The 21418-nt window shown below is 38.1% G+C and overlaps 1 protein-coding gene, 1 non-coding gene and 1 pseudogene across 4 annotated transcripts in view; 1 reads left to right on the top strand and 2 right to left on the bottom strand.

Moving 5' to 3' along the window:
• Positions 1-1262: 1262 nt before the first annotated feature.
• Positions 1263-1335, bottom strand: Trnav-aac (transfer RNA valine (anticodon AAC)). Its single transcript has one exon. It is a non-coding gene; the product is annotated as a tRNA-Val (tRNA).
• A 12696-nt stretch (positions 1336-14031) lies between these two features.
• LOC112050446 (L-lactate dehydrogenase) overlaps positions 14032-21418 on the bottom strand; it is a 29281-nt gene continuing 21894 nt past the window's right edge. For all 3 annotated transcript variants that reach the window (XM_052890613.1, XM_052890611.1, XM_052890612.1), the window contains exons 6-8: positions 20518-20759; positions 14902-19459; positions 14032-14687 (exon numbers count right to left, since the gene is read on the bottom strand). In XM_052890613.1, coding sequence (XP_052746573.1) covers positions 19295-19459; positions 20518-20759 — 407 coding nt within the window. In that variant the 3' untranslated portion in view covers positions 14032-14687; positions 14902-19294. The remainder of the gene's footprint in view (positions 14688-14901; positions 19460-20517; positions 20760-21418) is intronic.
• Positions 20794-20974, top strand: LOC112050447 (small nucleolar RNA U3; annotated as a pseudogene).

The following is a 21418-nucleotide window of genomic DNA, read 5'->3' as shown; positions in this document are numbered from 1 at the left end:
AAAGATTGACATATTTTTCCGACTCCACTTAAGTGGGATAAGGGTAAGGAGATGATGATATAGATGGATAAGGTATTGCATAATATAACAAAATAATGGACCAATAAACCTCCTGGCAACATGCAGAATCGTAATTTGCATGCTTTTCTGAGTTTTCTATAAAACGGTTTCGCCCCTTCCCCCTATATCAAACTATGGTATGAGTACTAAACCCCCCCCCCCCCCATTGTTTCCATTTGTTAGCTTGCACTTATATACCTGTTTTGATTTATGTAATCCTGGTATCGGTGCATCGTGTTTGTACAGATTGTTGGATTCGCACTTGTATAATATATGTCTTTAAAATGGGCGTTACTCCCCATCCCTCTATGACAAACTTTGGTATGAGTATCAACCCCCACTGTTTCCGTTTATAAGTATGCACTTTTACCTGTTTTGCTTTATGCGATCCTGCTATCGGTGCATCGTGTTTGTACAGATTGTTGCATTCGCACTTGTACATTAATATATGTCTTTAAAATGGGCGTTACTCCCCATCCCCCTATGACAAACTTTGGTATGAGTATCAATATACAACCCCCACTGTAATATATTAAGTATGCACTTTAACCTGTTTTGATTTATGCGATCCTGCTATCGGTGCATCGTGTTTGTACAGATTGTTGCACTCGGACTTGTATATAATAATGTCTATAAAACATGCGTTACTTCCCTTTCCCCTATGACAAACTATGGCATGAGTATCAACCCCCCACGGTTTCCATTCATAAGTATGCACTTTTACCTATTTTGATTTATGCGATCCTGCTATCGATGCATCGTGTTTGTACAGATTGTTGCACTCGGGCTTTGTATATAATCTAATAAAATATATAAAAGAGCGGCCAAGTGCGAGTCGGACTCGCCCATGAAGGGTTCCGTAGCAGCAAGTAACATAAACTTTTTGCTCATTAATTACATATACACATTATACATATATATAAAATGTAAAATGTAATAGTAAAATGTTTGGTTTAAGATTCCGCATAATACTTACTACCTTCACGGACTGTACCGTATGAAATGGTTTTTTATATCAAAGTAGCGGACCCGGTCAAGCTTCGCTTTGACTTATGCCTTATTGAAATTCATCCCCTAACGGGGTTAAAAGGCGTGGCCGGTACAATTTAATATAATTGAATAGAAGAAATGTTCAGACTTTAAGAAAAAAAACATTCGTTTTGGAGGATTTATTTCAAATTTGTAATGAAATAGAAAAAATTTGTTTCCGCCCGGGATCGAACCGGGGACCTTCTGCGTGTTAGACAGATGTGATAACCGCTACACCACGGAAACTTCGTGTAAAATGTCCAAATCAATGGTTATAAATAAAATTAAGGTGTCTGCAAAAGTGAAGTCTCTACAACACGAAAACCTATTTTTAATCGACTTCAAATAAATAAAATAATTAAATGAATAAAAAACCCGACTGCATAAAATATTAAAACTGAAAAGTAATAAAATAAGCTCAGTCCAGAAGTGTAGAAAGCAATTAGAAAACAGTAGGAACCAATTTTGGATGGATAGAATCATGATGGCACTAGCCTTGCCTAAATCGTCTCTCGTAACCGCTCTAGCGACACTTCAATTGGGCAGTTCGAGTTAATATTTCATGAGCGGACTATTAAACATATTAAAAAGTCATGTCTAATACTTTTTTTTACTTTACCTAAAACATTTTAATAGTACGTTACGGGTTCTAAATAAAACAAAGTTCACAAACGTGAATCAGCGCCGTGTACTTAGGTATTATACGTGTATGTAGTGCACGGCATATGCTGAGCTGTACATCCTTTCTTTTTAAGGGTTACAGACAGACATGTTGTCATAAGTACTGACTGTCTGTAACTTTTAGATATTAATAAATATATGTTCTTTCTTTCTTAATGTTAGGGCGTTACGTACGTATGTATGGTATGAGATATGAGTTGTAGTCTTCGTTAGTACTTAGGTAGTCTTGTACTAAGTTTTAGGGAATTGGGATACTAATAAAGAAGAAGAATTCAGTTGGGAATTTGCAGCAGTCTCTCTGTCTCTCTATTTAAAATATGCATTTACTCAAAACGCGCCATCTGTTATAACGTCGTCGCACTACCTAACACATCATGAAACTTTCCACGAAGCCTGAACCATTAACCCTACCTTCGTGTGTATGTAACCAACTAATTTAATTCAATTGTTTAATTATAAATACATTTCGTCTTATTATTATTTAATTAAAATATTGTTATATACAAATACATAAATAACTTTATCAAAATAATAATATTCATCATCACGTCGGTTTTCCTCAAGAAAAACATCAGAGAAAATATTTTTTCGTTTTACAAAGACATTTTGCCCTAAAAGCCGGACATGTTTTTTTATTGCCAAACTTATTGTTTTTACAGCTGGGCTATTGAAAAAAGTATTTATACGTGATGTAAAGTGAGGATGAGATCGAAGATGGAGTGTGCCAGATATATGCATATTCGATATTTATTAAAAGATGGACATCATATTTATAATAAAAAAACTCGTTTACGAATTTGAAATATTTATTAAGTTAGCGAGAATTGCCACTCTGACAAAAAGCCTGACAAAAGCCGGACAGGCCGAACATGTACAAATTTGGCCGGACCGCAAAAAGCCAAACATGTCCGGCTAAAGCCGGACACCTGGCAAGCCTATATGGGAACTATATTATGGTCCTCAAGCAGTTCGTTGTTTGAAGGAGAAATGGAGACGCGTCCGGCTTTTGCCGTATTTGAAAATTATTGAAAGGAACTAGAATTTCTTCTCTAGTTCCTCATAATCAAATACAAATTTCAAACCTACACCCGTGTACGTGTGCCTAGTTTGCGGAGTCTGAAAGAAGCTGTTCTCTGTACCACACGTTCATAATTCATATTTATTTATTTTTAATCTAGCGGACGCCCACAACTTCGTCCGCGTAGAAATTTTTGTAACTTTCTTTCCCTATTTCCCTATTTATGTTTCTAGTAATAATCACGCCAGTTTTTATAAATACATTCTTTACCGTATTTCACTCCGGCCTAGCTCAAAACCGCCCTCCGGCCGTGGTTTAACATATCCTGGCCTTCAGCCGGGGGTTTGGGGTCTGGACTCCGATCGTGGCTTCGGCCAGGCATTCTACCTAAGTACAAAATAAACGCGGCTCGGGCCGCGCGCCTACCTGTCATCTGTATGTACTATGTATTACTTTTTTTATAACTTCGCCTGTCCAGCCTTTGTTTTGGGATTTCATCTAAGAATATAACAATTAGTAATTTATTCCGTAATATTTAATAAAAATCTGATGTTTAAAAAATTTACAACAGCAGCTACAGCATTGAAAAAACTGTTTCAAGATAGAAAATTTTGAAAATTCCGAAAAAAGAATTTAACTTGATCACCCTAGGAATTTTTGAAAAACTATTCAAATTAGGTTTATATAATTAGGTGGTGTATCTACGAATTTGCGTTTTATCCATTAATTACGGGACACATTTATTTATAATGCCAGCATGAAAAAAATCCTTATTGTAGTTTGACGTTTGGGGGTTTGTTTTTGTTTTACGTCTAGTTTGACGTCTAGATCGTTGAAACTTGCTACCTCCCAAAGTAACCACGGTTCAAACTCCATAATTGGCTACCGTATTTACCTATGGCAAACTACGGTGAAGCAATAATTCACCAACAATAGTAAATAAGACACTTTTGGTATAAGTGTTCCTTTGTACCTTCCCCACGAATACCTATATAGATAGATAGATGGAATCTACAAGTCCGAGTGCAATAAACTGTGTATAAACACGATGCACCGATACCAGGACCGCATAAATCGAAACAGTCAAATGTGCATCCTCCTATTGTACCAACGGAAACGGTGGGGTGGGGGTGTACTCATACCAAGGTTTGTATGTAGGGGGATGGGAAGTAACACCGACATCATCAGTACTAGAAAGTAAACAGAGGCTGGAATTATTATCAAAGCGCCCGTTTACGGCGTTTTATATCATAGGTACTTGTATTTGCGAGGAAACACTTTGAACATACTTTCTGAAAATTAATTTGCATCTTTGCTTGATATGATGAAATTTTGATACGCCTGTAAAGGCTTGTAAACGTATCTAACGGTCGATTTTTGACACAAGGCTTAGAGCCTTTACTCGCTGCCGTAGGGACTACTAACGGTGTCGAATTATTAATAAATTCATCACTACTTAACATTCTAAAATTAAAACAATACAGCGAAACGAAAAAGCGGGCGGAGTAATTTTTACTTTTTCACAGACAGCGTTAGAACCTTTGATTTAGTTTAAATTCTAAATACAAAGTACATGTGTGTGTAAATAAATATGTAAGTATGGATGGAAACATTATTCTGATTTAAAGGTCATTGGGTAAAAATGGTTTGATTATCGAAGACCGCGATCACTCTCAATTAAATGTAAAATGTATTATATTACCTTACATTAGTTAGAAAGAACACATTCAGACATTCATTTTCTTCCATTAATTTGTTTTTGTGTATCCTGATACACTTTAAAATCCTCATTTATGTTAACTGTTATTTAGACGGTGGTCGCTGAAAAAAAAAATCTTGCCACAGTCCCATCCCATACAGAATCAAGGTAGATACGAGTAGGTAGGTATACAATATGAAAGCACACTCAAATTCGCTATGCTCTAGGTATATACGTATTAACTCGTGTAGTATTTATTGATAATTTTCGCATTAATCTTAATTTGTAACTTAATTATTGTAAATAAAACGCCCACTTTCGCTTAGCAACATTTGTTTATTTTAAAATAAAATTTATCATACCTATACATATATAAAATATAATAAATATAATTTTTTACATATGCATATTATAATGCAATTATAGTTAGCATATTATTATGTGCATAGTGAAATAAATTTATACATGCATACGAGCAAGAATAATTGAGAGATAACAATCATAAATTGATTTGGTGTAAATAGGTTCACATTTTTGCTGTCGGAATATTTGTTTTCTACAACTAGTCGCAAAGCAGAGTTGTTTGACCCCATTATTAAATGAATGACGTCACCGAATGACGTCACAGGTGCTGAGAGAGATCGAAGGGGGAGGAACTCGTTCTCTCCTGTGACATGTGTCTTCTGGTACACCCTGGAATTAATAATTTATTCATTTATGTATTAGGATCACAATCGGGGGTGCTAACACGTGACAGTGAAGAGAAATAGCCAAAATATCTTCCAATGGCGGCGGACTTGAGTTCGATCTCTTTTGTCCCAACGCAATGAGATAGCGCTATTTCCGTTTGCACCGCCATTGGTCGATTTTGTCTAATTCTCTTCACGTGATGATCTCGTAGGTCGCATGTTGGCGCCACGTATCAGTCATCACATTTAAACATAGGAATATTTTTATTTCTTCTATTAAATAAACGGCCCATTTTAAAGAATTCCGACTTGATCGGAAAATGATAATCGTTTTACTAAAAAAAAAACTTCAAGCATGTATTCTGTACAGCACAAACAATGTTATTATATTATTTACCTAAACCCACCTAGTGCTTTATTAAATAATATTTGCCATATCTTTTTAAATACGAGCAATATTCCCATTATCTTCCAAATGGTCAGCAAAGACAGAGGCACGACAATATTGCAGCGGGCGGGGATCGAACCCACGACCGCTTACGGTGGAGCTACTGAGGCATCCATAAGCTTTAAAAGAAATATTAGATTTAATCAATTTGTATTCATGAGGATTTTGCATCAAGATGGGACGCAACTGTCTGATGATGAAGAAAGAACCCAGTTAGCTAACAGAATCAAGAATTTTCGTAAAAAAGATTTAGCGTCACATCAAGATTAAGCTACTTATGGAAAATTAACTTGATAGTAATCAATTGTTAAAATGTTCTGGGTTATAATAATCACTTCTAAATAGAAAAACTGTAATAAAAATGCATCGTCGGACATGCACAGCGCATGTCAGACTTCGCATTCGCAATATTATTGTCGTTAAAAACTCACCGGTATTATCCACTGCTAAGCAGTAGCAATATAATCTCCAAAATCTGCGCTTTAATATTATGTTAAACAATTTTCAGGGAAAGGAACATTTAGATTGTAATAGTTGTAAAATGCAGATACACGACCGGTTGTATGCGGCGGCTGTTTTAATACTGATCTTTCAGCTGGTGTAGTGTAGTGTCAAGTCGTAGTGGTATTGATTTGCGATGTACTCCCGCGGACGCGCGCGAAGTTCGTTCCGACGCGTATATAAGTCGACTAGCTGACGCCGCGTGGTTTTACCCACGTGGTTCCCGTTCCCGTAAGAATACAGGGAAAATATAGCCTTCCTCGATAAATGGGCTATCTAACACTGAAAGAATTTTTCTAATCGGACCAGTAGTTCCTGAGATTAGCGCGTTCAATCAAATAAACAAACAAACAAACAAGCAAATAAACAAACAAACAAACAAGCAAATAAACAAACAAACTCTTCAGCTTTATTATATTAGTATAGATACGTGTTCCGGTACAATGTTTAGTAGTAGTAAAGTCAGGCACTGACGATCTAAGCTAACATGCCTGCAGCGCTAACAGCTTGACAGCCGGTAAAACTGATCGTGTGCTAGTCGCGATGTGCATGACATCATGCCGATCGCGACCAACACACGATCAGTTTTATCATCGGTGGGTGGCTTTACAACAGAAACAACTGGAATTTACCGGAACGAACTAACCTTAATTTTAAATTTTTGAATTTCTTATCAGTTTATTATTATAACTATGGATGTATCTATCGAATACCTTTAAAGGAGCATTTCTTGTATATATGTCTATTGAATATGTATATACATAATCTGAATCTCGGAAACGATTCCAACGATTTTCGTAAAAATTAGTAAGTATACAGGTCCATTGATTAAACTAAAGTCTAGAATAATATATCACAGTCAGCAATAACAGAAAACAATCGTAAGATTTTAATTAGGTAAAACAATTAAAGGAATACAGGAATAGAAAAAGACGTAGCATTGACGGTGCAATGCGCTCAGATTACGCCGACCGCGCGTTGTCGGTGAGTCGATCAGGTTCAGGGGTCACGCGTGTTGCCACGATCCGTGTAGCCTCAGGAATTTGTTAAAACGTCACAGCTGGGCAGTGAACCCTCGGGCTGGAAGGGGTCTTTATCGGTCGGGGTGGCATAGAATTGGTCCTCTTGTCGGGGCCAGATGGGGTCTGACTATCACTGGTCAGAGAAACCAGGAATGCAGTAAGGACAGCTTGACTCAGCGGTGGACGTCGTCAGGAGTAGGCGTCCAACTGCAATAAATCCCACTTCTGACACCAATGTTATATACGCCGACAATACGGTATAATGCAATACGGTGCAATCCAATGGTGTGCGTTGCTTATTTTTGCTATGGAGTGCAGTGTGCACCGGACTCTATGCTCGAATACTCACCACCAACAAGTTATGATCGCCTAGTATTGCGACGCGAAAGAACTTTCCGATCACTCCGTATCTGCCATACCCTTATGAAGAGCGCAGTGTTCTAAACCTTTTGAATTTTGTTATATGTACTAGACTTTACTTTAGAAAACTGATATATAGCTTTACTGATATATAACTCGGTAAACATTAATTATTTCTAGGAATCATTTTGGACGATAGAAGGGCCAAAATTTAGTGTTATAGTTATATTTTTCATAAGCAAAAAAATGCCCAATCAATGAAAAAAGTATTGGGTAATTGGGGTGGACTACCCTTATCATTTAGGATTATGAAAAAAAGATAAGAACCTATTTTTAGATATAATAAAAAGGCAACTCTTCATTGTATTTATCACACTTCACACTAATATTATAGTAAAGCCCTCTTTTACGCTGCAAGAAAAGATTTTGCTCTGGATTAACACATAAGCTACTTTTCATCTCGGAAAAATCCATGGTTCCCGCAAGATTTGTGAAAAACTGAATTCCACGCGGACGAAGACACGGGCGTCCGCTAGTTCGGTAATAAACATAAAACTTCATAAAAGTCGAAAATTTTCGATAGACCCCATATCTGTCATGCCCTTACAATCGTAATACGAGTATGAAGAGCAGTGCTCCTATAACCGTTAACAGTTTGTTATCCTTGACTGGAATTTAGGAAACTGGTTTACATAGCTTTACTAGCCGATCCGACAAATGTTGATTTGCCTTATAAATTATTTTTTTGTCCAAAAAATTAAAAAAAAATTAAGTGATCCAGCCTTATCACTTAGGATTATGAAAAATAGGTAACAATCTATTCCCAGACCTTCCGGATAAACATATAAAACTTCATCAAAATTGTTCAAGCAGTATCAGAGGCAGTGGCGTACCTAAGTTTTTAACTAGGGTATTTTAGGCGAAAAATAGTAAAATTTCTTGTCCAACTATGTATTCTGTAGTTAACTTATGCTTGTACTGAGTCCTTAGGGTAGGCAGTGCTTTTTTGCAACTATGAAGTGCATGCCACTGCATATTTGTTATTGTAAGTACGCTCTTTACAAACCCCTAATAGTTCCGCAGTGGAGGGGCTGGGCTCACACTGGGAGGTCATAGGTTCGATCCCAGCCCGCTGGACCATTGTCGTATCCACTCCTAACGCATTATTTTTAGACTACCTAATTGGAGGGGAACGGGAATATCTATACTAATATTATAAAGCTGAAGAGTTTGTTTGTTTGTTCGTTTGATTGAATGCGCTAATCTCAGGAACTACTAGTCCGATTTGAAAAATTCTTTCAGTGTTAGATAGCCTATTTATCGAGGAAGGCTGTAGGCTATATATTATCCCCGTATTCTTACGGGAACAGGAACCACGCGTGTGAAACAGCGCGGCGTCAACTAGTTTGTAATATTTAAAATTAAATGGGAATTAATTATTCATTAAAAAAAAAGAAAAATACTTACCTATATACATACCTATATACTTACCTATATACTTACCTTAGTATAGTAGATACTATTATTGCATACGTAGTGTTGTGATTTAGTGTGCGTTGGTGACTTATTTTGCTATGTGTGCACCGGAGTCGGGCTCTCTGCTCTAATACTCACCACCAACAAGTTATGATCGCCTAGTATTGCGACGCGAAATTTCCGATACACCCCGTATCTGCCATACCCTTATGAACAGAGTGTTCCTAACCTTTTTAATAGGGCAGATGAGTCATATTAAATTTATTCTAAACAATATTAATTAATTTTGTACATGGAATAAGGGTCCGAAATATATCTCTCTGTGGTCGTTCTTTCATTTTGAAAGATCGAGGTCCTGGTAAATCCCAACCTCTTGCGGGTCTGCGTTTTTATATTAGTGGCCATTTTGCTAGCGTGTAGGAAATGGCAATGGGTAGGGCACATAGTTAGAAGGTCCGATGGGGTCCCAAGGCGACCCGCACTAAAAAACGCAGTGTTGGTCGACCCCCTACCAGGTAAGTTCGCTGAATGCAGGCGACTAAAGATGATGTTGTTGTGATGTACAAAAGGCCTATGTCCTGACGTCCATCCACTGATATCGATGTTAATGACGATTAATTTTGACAAAAACTAAACCATTTGTTTGGATAAGGATGTAGTTTTTACGTGACATCGTGAGACGGTAATAATATAGACCATTATGGGTGACAGCGCTTTGGCTCGTATTGTCAAAGCAATGTTAGAAAAAAAAATATTTATGTAATTACGTCTCAAAAAATATGATATTTTTTTTTTCAATCTAGTAGAACGATGATGACGATTTAAGGACCATTTAAAAAAGTGGCTGTGACATACGGAATGACAGACACACAGACAGACATGACGAATTTATAAGGGTTTTGTTTTTGCCATTTGTCACCTAGCCTCGAGCTGACTTTTGGAAACGTGTATAGCTTTACTAGCTGATCCGACAAATGTTGATTTGCCTTATGTTTAAATTATTTTATTGTCCAAAAAATTAAAAAAATATTTGAAGTGATTTTACCTTATCACTTAGGCGTATGAAAAATAGATAACAACGTATTCTCAGACCTACCGAATATACATATAAAACTACAACAAAATTGATCAAGCCGTACCGGAGGAGTAGGGCAACTAACAAATGAAAATGTATAATTATTTAAAAAAAGTACAACCGGCTCCAAACCATTAACGTACCTATTACCCAAGAAACTAAAAAGGGAAAAATAACATTATTATATTTTCTACCTATTGATCAGTTTATTTACCAAGGTAGATTTATGAGAAATTAATAAAAAAACTTTTTTAAACTGCATCGTGTGCAACAAACGGACTTGGTAAGAGGCTCTCAAATATATTTTATTTGTAATTATGAAATAAGTAGTTTCCAAGTTATTCAAGAAAATATACCATTTCCCCCCCCCCCCCCCTTTTCTGCGAAATGATAGTTTAAATAGAATCTAAAATTTTGAAAAAAATACAGAAATTAGATTTCTCAATTAGATGTCGTCAATCCACCTGGTCGACCAACACTGCATTTTCTAGTGAGGAGTCGACATGCCAGCACCTTGGGACCCCAACGACTATCGGTTCTACGAGCTATGTGTCCCACCCATAGCTCGTTCCATCAGAACCATAGGTCAGCACTGGCAACACACACTGTTCGAAGACTTTTGTCTTCAGGCACTGAGGAATTTGAGACGAAAAGATACCGCAAGGATTCCCGAATGTGGCCCAGCCGAGTTGAATTCGGTGGTTATGGTCTCCAGTGACCCTACAGAAGAAATATTTGCAAATACAAATCAAACTCTTTTGCATTTATGTATCCCTGGTGAAGGTGCATGTTACTGTACCTATAGAATCTGTATATTTAAGCAATGCTGGACATAAGTAGCCTATAACTTCACATAATATTTCACCCCTCTCACTTATCACAGGTGTTAACTCCGTTTAGCGAGTGAGAAAGGTATAGTTATCCCACTTCTGATATCACAAAATAAGTTTTCTCTGTTTTGCCAGCTTTTGACCAATATGCTATCGCTTTTTTGATTATATAAGAGGGACTGGGATAGATACACAATTAAACTGATTTATTCTGCGAATACTGAAGCTTTTGTGTAAATAACCGTCTCTCTCTATAAGGATGTCAGTGCTGAGGTTAGAGCGGGATAGATAGCTAGCATATACCGGAGTCCGGATATGATATCTCACTCTAACTAGGTGACAACTTTGGAGCGTAACTAGTAGGGTGCACGGTGCACTAGCCTACTGACCGAATTACTTCACCTTTGAATTTACTACAGTTATTAGATGCACTTTGTTTATCAACATCCGTGAATGCAGCTGTGTGTCTTTCACGTTCATCAATTATGATATCTACTTATGTTGAGTATATTAGGTACCTATTATATATATATATAAAGCAGGAAGCCCTTTATATTATATTGTATAAAGGGCTTCCTGCAGGGCATACCTACTCTATGCCCAAGCTTATAGGAGAGGAGATTTGGATACTGATCACGCTGCTTGTTATTCGTTAATGGACATGTGCTACTACGCCGGTTCAGGCGGTCCTATGAAATATGATATAAATATGATCTGTAAAAATTTTTAGCCAGATAGAATGTTAAGACGTCCGTTCTGGTCATTAACTTCTGATCATCATCATTATCAATCTATATTCGGCTCACTGCTATGCTCGAGTCTCCTTTCAGAATGGGAGGGGTTAGGCCAATAGTCCACCACGCTGGCCCACTGCGGATTGGCAGACTTCTCACACGCAGAGAATTAAGAAAATTCTCTGGTATTGAAGTTGCCTCACGCTGTTTTTCCTTCACCATTTGAGACATGTGATATTTAATTTCTTAAAATAAGCACTACTAAAAAGTTGGAGATGCATTTTCCGGATCGGATTCGAACCCACACCCTCCGGAATCGGAAGCAGAGGTCATATCCACTGGGCTATCACGGCTCATTACATCTGATAGTAGTCATCAAAGAATTTATAATTGAAAACCTAAGCTTAGAGGGCTATAGACATCCGCATAAGAGCCGCGTGGTGGATGCAAAAACATCAAATCTTCTGTCCTATAATGAAGGCGCCATGCCCTTGTAAAGGACCTTTATGAGACGCTGATTATGATCATGTTGAATGTTGAGAAGTAATGTTTCCGATAGTGGTATCAGTTAATGGATTTATAGCAAAAAGCTTAGAAAAGACCCTAAGAAGCTTTCTCTTGACTTTTGAATCAAGGGTCGGATAGAGAATGCCGTGATCTAAGGTTAGGTTAGGGTAAACTAGACCCTATTATATAGGTAGACCTTAATAATATTTACGCCACGTATTTACAGATATTTTATCTGCCGATCTGCGTGATCGAATCAGAAACGAGGGGATCCGCAGACGAACTAAAGTCACTGAAGCTGAAGTGGCAATGGGCGGGTCACATAGTTCGAAGAGCCGATGGGCGTTGGGGTCCCAAGGTTCTGGAATGGCGACCCCGCACCGGAAAGCGCAATTTTGGTCGACCCCCCACTAGGTGGACCGAAGACATCAAGCGGGTTGCAGGGAGCCGCTGGATGCTGGCGGCTCGAGACCGTTTTGTTTGGAAGTCCATGCAAGAGGCCTATGTCCAGCAGTGGACGTCCATCGGCTGACAATGATGATGATGATGATCGACATTGTAGCTGGAGATACATGTGATCTACCATACTAAATTTATGAAACCAACTCTGTTGCGTTTCGTCACGTCACGACACAACACGTCAGACTGATTCCGGCTCAGACAAATAGGTACTACACGATAAACAAGCTAGTGTGAAATGTGAATGTGTGAAGTTAAAATAATCTATAGTTTATACTTTCGCTTTCAATTTGCGCAGCTGCCGTGGTATTGATTTACTATACGTGCCTATCTAGAGTATACCTAGGTCACCTAGGCGGAGCCTCAGTTGCAAAAGTCATCCTCATAACTTATGATGTCCTGGTACTTTGTACTATAGAAATGCACTATCCAAATGCACTTTAGTTATAAACAAACAAATCATATGATATGATAGTGTCTCGGCAACGCGATACCTATTTTTATGTTGATGACATAAGCACACAAATGCGATGCGATTACGATACGTACGATGCGGATCTGTGCGCCAGTCGTTATCGTCATCACCATCATTATCGTACTATAATGACCCACTACTGGGACAGAAGGAGAGGAGGGATATGGAGTTTAGACCCACACTGCTCAAATGCAAATTGGCGGGCTTTGGTTCGACTCTGTTACGGCAAGGCGTTCTCTCCGTTGGTCAAAGTTGCACCTCCGCCTACTTTTTTTTTATCAACCCATATTCGGCTCACTGCTGATCTCTAGTCTATAGTTAGGAGAATTCTCTGGTATGCAAGTTTTCTCACGATGTTTTCCTTTCACCGTTTGAGACACGCAAAATTTAATTTCTTAAAATGCCTCCAACTTTTTGGAGGTGCATGCACCGGACCAGAGTCGAACCCACACCCTCCGGAATCGGAGGTAGAGGTCATATCAACTGGGCTATCACGGCTCTTACCGCCTACTACCTACCTATTAACATCTCGTTGTCAGAAATTCCATAGTAAAAAAATCTCTTAAAAAAAAAATTTCATAGCCAAGGACTCGAACAGGACAAACCTATCATCTGAGAGTACCTACTTCGCGCGCATTGAACAATGTTGTATAGCTTGGCAACTTCGTTCGTAACACTCCCGACATAGCACGCGGGGTCGCGGGCGTGTAACGATGAATGAAAAACCCACGTCTGATGCGTCACTTCCGCGCACGCACGATTTCACACCCGCGCAGTCTTTCCACCCGTCGCCCGCAAATCATGGTAGTGTTATCAACGAAATTGCCAGACTATAGGTACCTATCACTTCTGTTATAAAATACCATTTTTAAATTTGTATTTATATATCATGTGTTTCAAAACCTTCGCAATTAAATCGTTCAAAAAACATAATTAAAATTAATGACTACTTTAATAAAACTACAACATTCGCTCAGCAACATTTATTTATTAAGATTCAGTAGACATCAAATTGTATATTACCAAATTAAATTTTAATTTTTGATATTTGGATTTATTACGTAAAATCTTGTACAATTAAACTTATAATTAAAACAATAAATAATCTGGACTGTTTTTGAACATTATTAATCAACATTATTAAGAAAAAATAAATGCGAGTCTATCAAAAAAGTAGGTATAATTAAATTATGTATATCAATACTAATTCTGATACCTATTCATTAGACGTAGAGGCAAATATCATTAAAATAGTATATTTATATAAAAAAGCTATTGTAGATAAGTGTAATGAAATTGACGACTTAAATAATTATCATCAATAATTTAAATTCCATTATAAATACGTACATTTATGTAAAAATCAGTTATATGTAGATAAGTGTAATAAAATTTACTAAATAAATATCATTAAAAATTTTAATTCCTTAAAAATATGTATATTTATTATTTATGTCAAGAAACCTATGTGCAGACCAAGTGTAAATAAATTGACTGTAAATCTTATGCCAATGGGACGAGATAAATAACAATCTTGCAGTGGCTCAAACATTTATATTTTTAAGAAATTATAACAAACTAGCGGTCCCGGTCAAGCTTCGCTTTGACTTATGTGCAATTCTTCCTTAGCCCTACCCTACCCCTACCCTTACCCTACCCCTACCCTACCCCTACCCTACCCCTACCCTACCCTACCCCTACCCTACCCCACCCCTACCCTACCCCTACCCTACCCCTACCCTACCCCTACCCTACCCCTACCCTACCCCTACCCTACCCCTACCCTACCCCTACCCTACCACTACCCTACCCCTACCCTACCCCTACCCTACCCCTACCTTACCCCTACCCTACCCCTACCCTACCCCTACCCTACCCCTACCCTACCCCTACCCTACCCCTACCCTACCCCTACCCGGTTGCTACTTGTAGACAGACAGACAGGATTGGATTTAGATCGGACGTTCCAGTTTCAGAACATTTTATGTGAAGCTATTCACACGAAATCTGGTGAATAGCTTATATAAAATGTTCTGTCATTAGATCAGCCGGTTAAAATCCGGGCACGAAAGCGGGCAAATAGTAATTAGCTCTATATTCAAAACATGCTCAGTTACTATTTCGCTCAGTAAAATAAGTCACAAAATAAATTCAATTTTATAAGGGTTACCTCGATGATAATTTAAAAAACAGATAATTACTCGTAGATACGTTACTAGGACGCCAAAAGTGAGGCATTAAATAAAATACAAGTAGCCCGCCTTTCTATCAGTGGAATGAACGGCTTTAGCAATGTAGTGAAATGTAACACAAAACTGTGGCTGTTTTCTTAAACATTATGTATATATTATAAAATATCATTGGGTTACATTAAGTTGGGGGTCACGACAGATGAGGTGGAGAGTGTGTACACGCACACTCACAAAGTAATGAGCGGCGGCGTGGTCGGAACGTCACGGCATCATGAGATGATGGCGTCAAGCCGTTTGGCGTCACGGCATTCGAGCCGATATCACTGTGTAGGTACGCCAAGAGATATATCGCATCAAAAAGGAGTGTCATAAATTATTGTGTATTTATGTGGTCATTTATTAATTTTGTTTAGCCTAACAACAATATCAAAAGCACACAGCAAACTACTTAGGAATATAAATATGATGATGTTTCTATCGATTGGTCATGAATCGCGAGAACTTCAAACCGTAAATGCGATATAACTTGTTTATAAGTGTCGTTTCAGCCTACATACATAGGTTTTAGTAAGTATAACATTTTAATCGTTAATCGTGAAAACAAATCTAAGCTACGAGACAACAACATCTAAGAAAAAATCTTTTAAGTGATTCATTCTGAAACCGGGGCAACTTCAGATAAAATAAATCTCTAATCATAATAAACGCCAACTAACGCCTGTTTCTATTCAATTTATCTGAATTCAAAATCTCTCGGCTGTAAACAACACACGCGCAGCTGCACTACAGAGATCCACGTAATCGGCTACATACCTATTAATATTTGAGAGAGATTAATCCTAAATTCTTAAATAGACCATACTGTCTGAAAATGGTAAAGACTCAACATCCGTCTCTTTCACCGCCCAACATTCTCCATCCATCCATACAGGCCTACAGGTCTTACAACCGTTTTGTATATTTTACGCTTAAGTCTAAGAGGCATTCGCGGGTCACATAGTGCACCTGAGACCTATCGCTATTTCAACCATCCCGCATCCATCTATTCATTCTACTTTTCACGTCTAGGTCCACATTGACATCGTTTTAAAAAAGCGACCCTAGGTACCGATAATCGGAGCAAGCTAGTAGGGTTACACCATTTAAGGCAATTTTGGAAGATTCAGATGTGCCGCCAAAGTCCAAGAATAAATATTCAGTTTTCGTTTGACTGATTCGTAGGCCAACACTTTCCAATTTCTCCTGCCATTTTCCCAGTCTGCTCTGTACCTCAGATGCGTTTTCTCCGACAAGTACAATATTATCGGTGAACAGCATACACCAAGGTGCTTCTTCCTGTATGTCTGATGTCAGAGCATCCATTACTAGGAGAAACAAATAGGGGCTTAAAGCAGATCCTTGGTAAGTCCACCTCCACTTGAAACTTCTCAGTAACACTGGCTTCTGACCTTATGCTCGTGCATGCATCTCTGTACATTCCTTTCACTATTCTAACATACTGCCCAGGTATTTTCTTCACGTTCATAGCCCACCATACAACTTAGTATTCTGTCATACGCTTTCTCTAAGTCAACAAACACCATGTGGAGATTTTTTGTGCGTTTCTATATTTCTCACACAGTTGACGCAAAGCGAAAACTGCATCAGTTGTACTCCATCCTGTCATAAACCCAAACTGATTTAGAGTGACCTCACTCTCCTCTCTTATTCTCTTATCTATCATTAACCACTCTTCCGGGATTGACTCCTCGTGCAACAACTTATTGAAAAATAAAGTACAATTTGCTTTTCCCCTTGCTATAGCAACCGCTTTTTTCCCTTTCATTTTCTTCTCCACGTAAACATTCTTTTTAATCTCTTTCGAATTGTCGTCATGATCACTCACATTTTTCCAATCCTTAAATGCATCCTTCTTTTCTTTCAGTATATTTTATATATTATTACTCCACCACCACGTGTCTTTAGCTATCATACTTTTACCTTTAGTCTCTCCAAAAACATTCTTCGCCTCACTCCTCATGCATAAAGCTATTTCGCGCCAGCATTCATTCACCGATTTATTGTTAAGGTCATCCATGCCAATCATTTTTTCTACCAATCTTGTTCGAAACTCTTTCACACTCCTCTTTCTCTAACATATACCATTTTATTTTGGGCAGGGTCTTAGACATAGTCTTTTGGATTTTAATTTTTAATTCCATTAGTAAAAGTCGGTGTTGTGGTACTAAAGGTTCCCCCGGTATGACTTTACAGTTTTTAATTTATTTAATATGATCTCTTCTTATAAGAAAATAGTCAATTTGCGTATTATGGCTCCCACTTTTATATGTTATCAAATGTTGATCCTGTTTTTCAACAGTAGTGACTATTTAGATAAAGAATAAAAAATTGATATTAAACCAACTAAAAATTGTAAAATAGGAGTCCCTCGAAAATCAAATACTAAGTGTTATATTAATCACTGACGTAAATAACATAAGCATCGATGATTCTAACTAGATTATTTCTGTAAAAAGGACATATTAGAATTACTAAATTGACAATATAAAAAATGTAAATTTCTTGTTGGAGGATGGAGTAATAGATATTCCATTTTCGGAAGACGGCGTGGCTGTACCTACACAGGAAAGTGTCGAACAAACCATGGCAGTGATCACGTGAGACCTTTACATCAACCTATTTATAAATCTTTGATCAAAATACCTAATCGTTTCTAAAATTCGATATTTTTAAAGAGTGTACTGAGCAGTCTCTTTTTTACATTACGCAGACAATGTATGGAGATATAATAGACACTTATGATTCACACGACGAAGACAACATCAAATAGAACATACATTTTACACGACAAAGCATTACTTGAAATTGTAAACAAAGAAGTAAACATATAAAAGCATCCATCACGTTCCTTCAAACAGATAACAACTAATATCATATGTGTACACTGTTAATAAACGAGAAATGAAAATATTTGGTGTCAGGACGCATGCCCGATTTTGTCAAAGTCAGGCACAACGGGCCAACCAAATTCGAGTTCGCTTGGACCATCGTTGTGCTTGACTGTCAACAGTCAAAAATCTGTGTGCCTAGTTTTCATTTTTTCATACTGTTACTATCGCGTTGACGTAAACGCGAATTTATATGAAATTCAATCTGTTGTGCAGTAGTGTCACGAGATGGCGCTGTTTCAATTCCTTAGAAATTTGCGTTTACGTTAACGCGATAGTAACAATATCAAACTGCCACTAGGCCCTCAGTTAATAACTGTAGATAGATAGATGAAAAAACGTATTGTGAGCCTCAACTCGTTGTATTATTACGAATTTGTTGTGTCCTAGCCAGCGGGCCAATTCTCTAACTTTGACGTATGTTGGCTACATAATATAGTTAATATCAAATAAATAACAACAACAAAATCTCAATAGTTAACAAAAATCACAATTAACCGGACAATGTCATCTATCACGAAACACTAAAGCAGTTAAGCTACGCTTTTATATCCGTGGTCATTTACCTGAGCTGTATAATATCCACGGAAGGTTGTCAGTAAGCACCGGATTACATTTTTACTATATATAAATTAAATTTTGATCAGTTAGCATTAAATAAATAGTGAATAGGTACAAAACGACGTGACTTGAAAATTATTAAGTAATGGTAAATTTCGATTAACATTGACATGTTAGTGCATTTCTAACATGTCAAAGTGCATATTTTAATTAACTATTTAATTATTTTGGTTATGGGATTTTTTAGACAAACGATTCGCAATAATTTTACGTATAAATTTTGATTTTCACAATAAGTACTTTTCATCCATTAAACGTTTTTAAATCGGACCTTTGTCTATTATAATGAAATTACTTCGCTATAATTAAGAACCTCAATTATAGCGAAGTAATTTCAACAATGAAGACGTTTATTTGTATCAACCTAGAATATAAATAAGTTAGATAGAAACTTAGGATAGGTTATGGCAAATGTTAGATAAAACAATAATAATACTATGTTCGCATAAAACGCAGGCAATTGCAGTGAGTTAGAACTTGATTCCGACTTGCACTTGTACCATGATGCGAGCGGACGCGCGCAACTGATAGATCTCCTTCTCGGTGAGCGGCTGACGGATGACGTCACTTACGCCGTTGAAGCCAAGCACACACGGCAGCGACAGAAACACCTCGTCTTCTACCCCGTGTTCACCCTGGAATACGACCATAAATTTTTGTCAAAAAATACTTGAATTATAAATTAAAAAATATATGATAGACTTCAATTTTATTCACGTGCATTATATAACAAAACTAAAAAGTTATATTGTAGTACAGCTTAGTAAAATGAGTGATCTGGATTTGTTTTTTTTATTTATAGTAATGAGACTCTTAACAATATGCGCCGGCTTTAGGATCACTACCTTTTGTATCCGAACCTTGCTTGATCCAACAGTGAAGCGAATGTGGTTCTAGGTTTTTTACTATACTTATATTATAAGCGTTATAACAGCAAAACGTTAATAGTAGCCTGGAGTTGGGAAGTTAGCGGTGTTAGTTATTCTACACACCCCTGTGCCTCGGAGAGCACGTAAAGCCTTCAATTCTGCGCCTGATCTCTCACCAGTCGTGTCGGTCTACCGCCTCATCGGACTATGATAGTGCACCTGTGCGTGCGCATACTCTTGTGCACTATAATATTTCCTGCTTAAATGGTTAACCTCAACATGAGATTGGTCGGTGTAACCATGTAGTTACCATTCCCGTGGGAATGCGGGAATAAAATATAGAAATAGAATAGAATCTTTCTATTCGTCATCAACCCATATTCGGCTCACTGCTGAGCTCGAGTCTCCTCTCAGAATGAGAGGTGTTAGGCCAATAGTCCACCACGCTGGCCCAATGCGAATTGGCAGACTTCACACACGCAGAGAATTAAGATAATTCTCTGGTATGCAGGTTTCCTCACGATGTTTTCCTTCACCGATTGAGACACGTGATATTTAATTTCTTAAAATGCACACAACTGAAAAGTTGGAGGTGCATGCCCCGGACCGGATTCGAACCCACACCCTCCGGAATCGGAGGCAGAGGTCATATCCACTGGGCTATCACGGCTATATCTATTGGTGATACATAATTAAGTTTTAGTACGAATATCGTTTAAAGCACTTTAAAAAAAAACAGTTATGTTGAAATCACAGACAGACACTTCTATTTTATTTAGTAGGAACATAGTGTTAGGATAGAATGTTATTTACTGGATCCTTACTTTGACGTAGGTAGAGACGGCGTGAACACTATTCGCGTTGGTCAGAATAGCGTGCGCCAGCTGAGAGAGCGAGAGGCCGATAGCCCACGAGGTGTACCCCTTGAGCTTGATCACTTCGTACGCGCTCCTCACAACCATGGAGTGCAGTTCCTGCCAGTGCTCAGGGTCCGTGTCCGTGCCCATCTTCCGGTTCAGGTCTCGGAGTCGGACGCCGGCTACGTTGACGCCGGACCAAACGGGCACTGGAAACAGTATTCGGGTAAGCAAAATGACAAGAAGACCTTACTTCATAGGATCGTTTTTAAAGTCAGCTCTTCACGAGACTTACACAACATGTGAAACCTATCCCGCCACGTTAATGAGAAGTAGTGTGGTATCCTGATAAAATGGACGATGACTTCAGGTCTTCAATTAACTTTTAGGGTCAGGCGAGGGATGCTGTCGCTTTCTGAGTGGTTGCTTTTGAACACAGCGGGCGATGGAACGAGCTATGCTCGGAGTATCTACGTGATCGAATCATATATAAGGAGATCCGCAGAAGAACCAAAGTCACCGACATAACTCAACGAGTTGCGAAGCTGAAGTGGCAATGGGCGGGGCACATAGTTCGAAGAGCCGATAGCCGTTGGGGTCCCAAAGCGCTGGAATGGCGACGCTCAGTTCATCATCATACCTTCATGATTTTTTAAAAAAGTATATCTGTAATATAATTATATCTGTGATAAGTGTGATACGACAATAGTTCACCGGGCGGGGATCAAACCCACGACCTCTCGGTTAGGAGTCTGAGAAGAAAATTTTTTTGATGCTAGATCAGGATCAGCCCTTCCATAAAGGAAGGAAAGGGGATATAGTCACAACACGCTGCTGAATGCGTTTTAATAGCGGACGCGGGTTATAA

Source organism: Bicyclus anynana, chromosome Z (assembly GCF_947172395.1).
Source record: "Bicyclus anynana chromosome Z, ilBicAnyn1.1, whole genome shotgun sequence".
Classification (NCBI taxonomy): Eukaryota; Metazoa; Arthropoda; class Insecta; order Lepidoptera; family Nymphalidae; genus Bicyclus; species Bicyclus anynana.
This window is presented reverse-complemented; position numbering and strand designations above follow the sequence as displayed.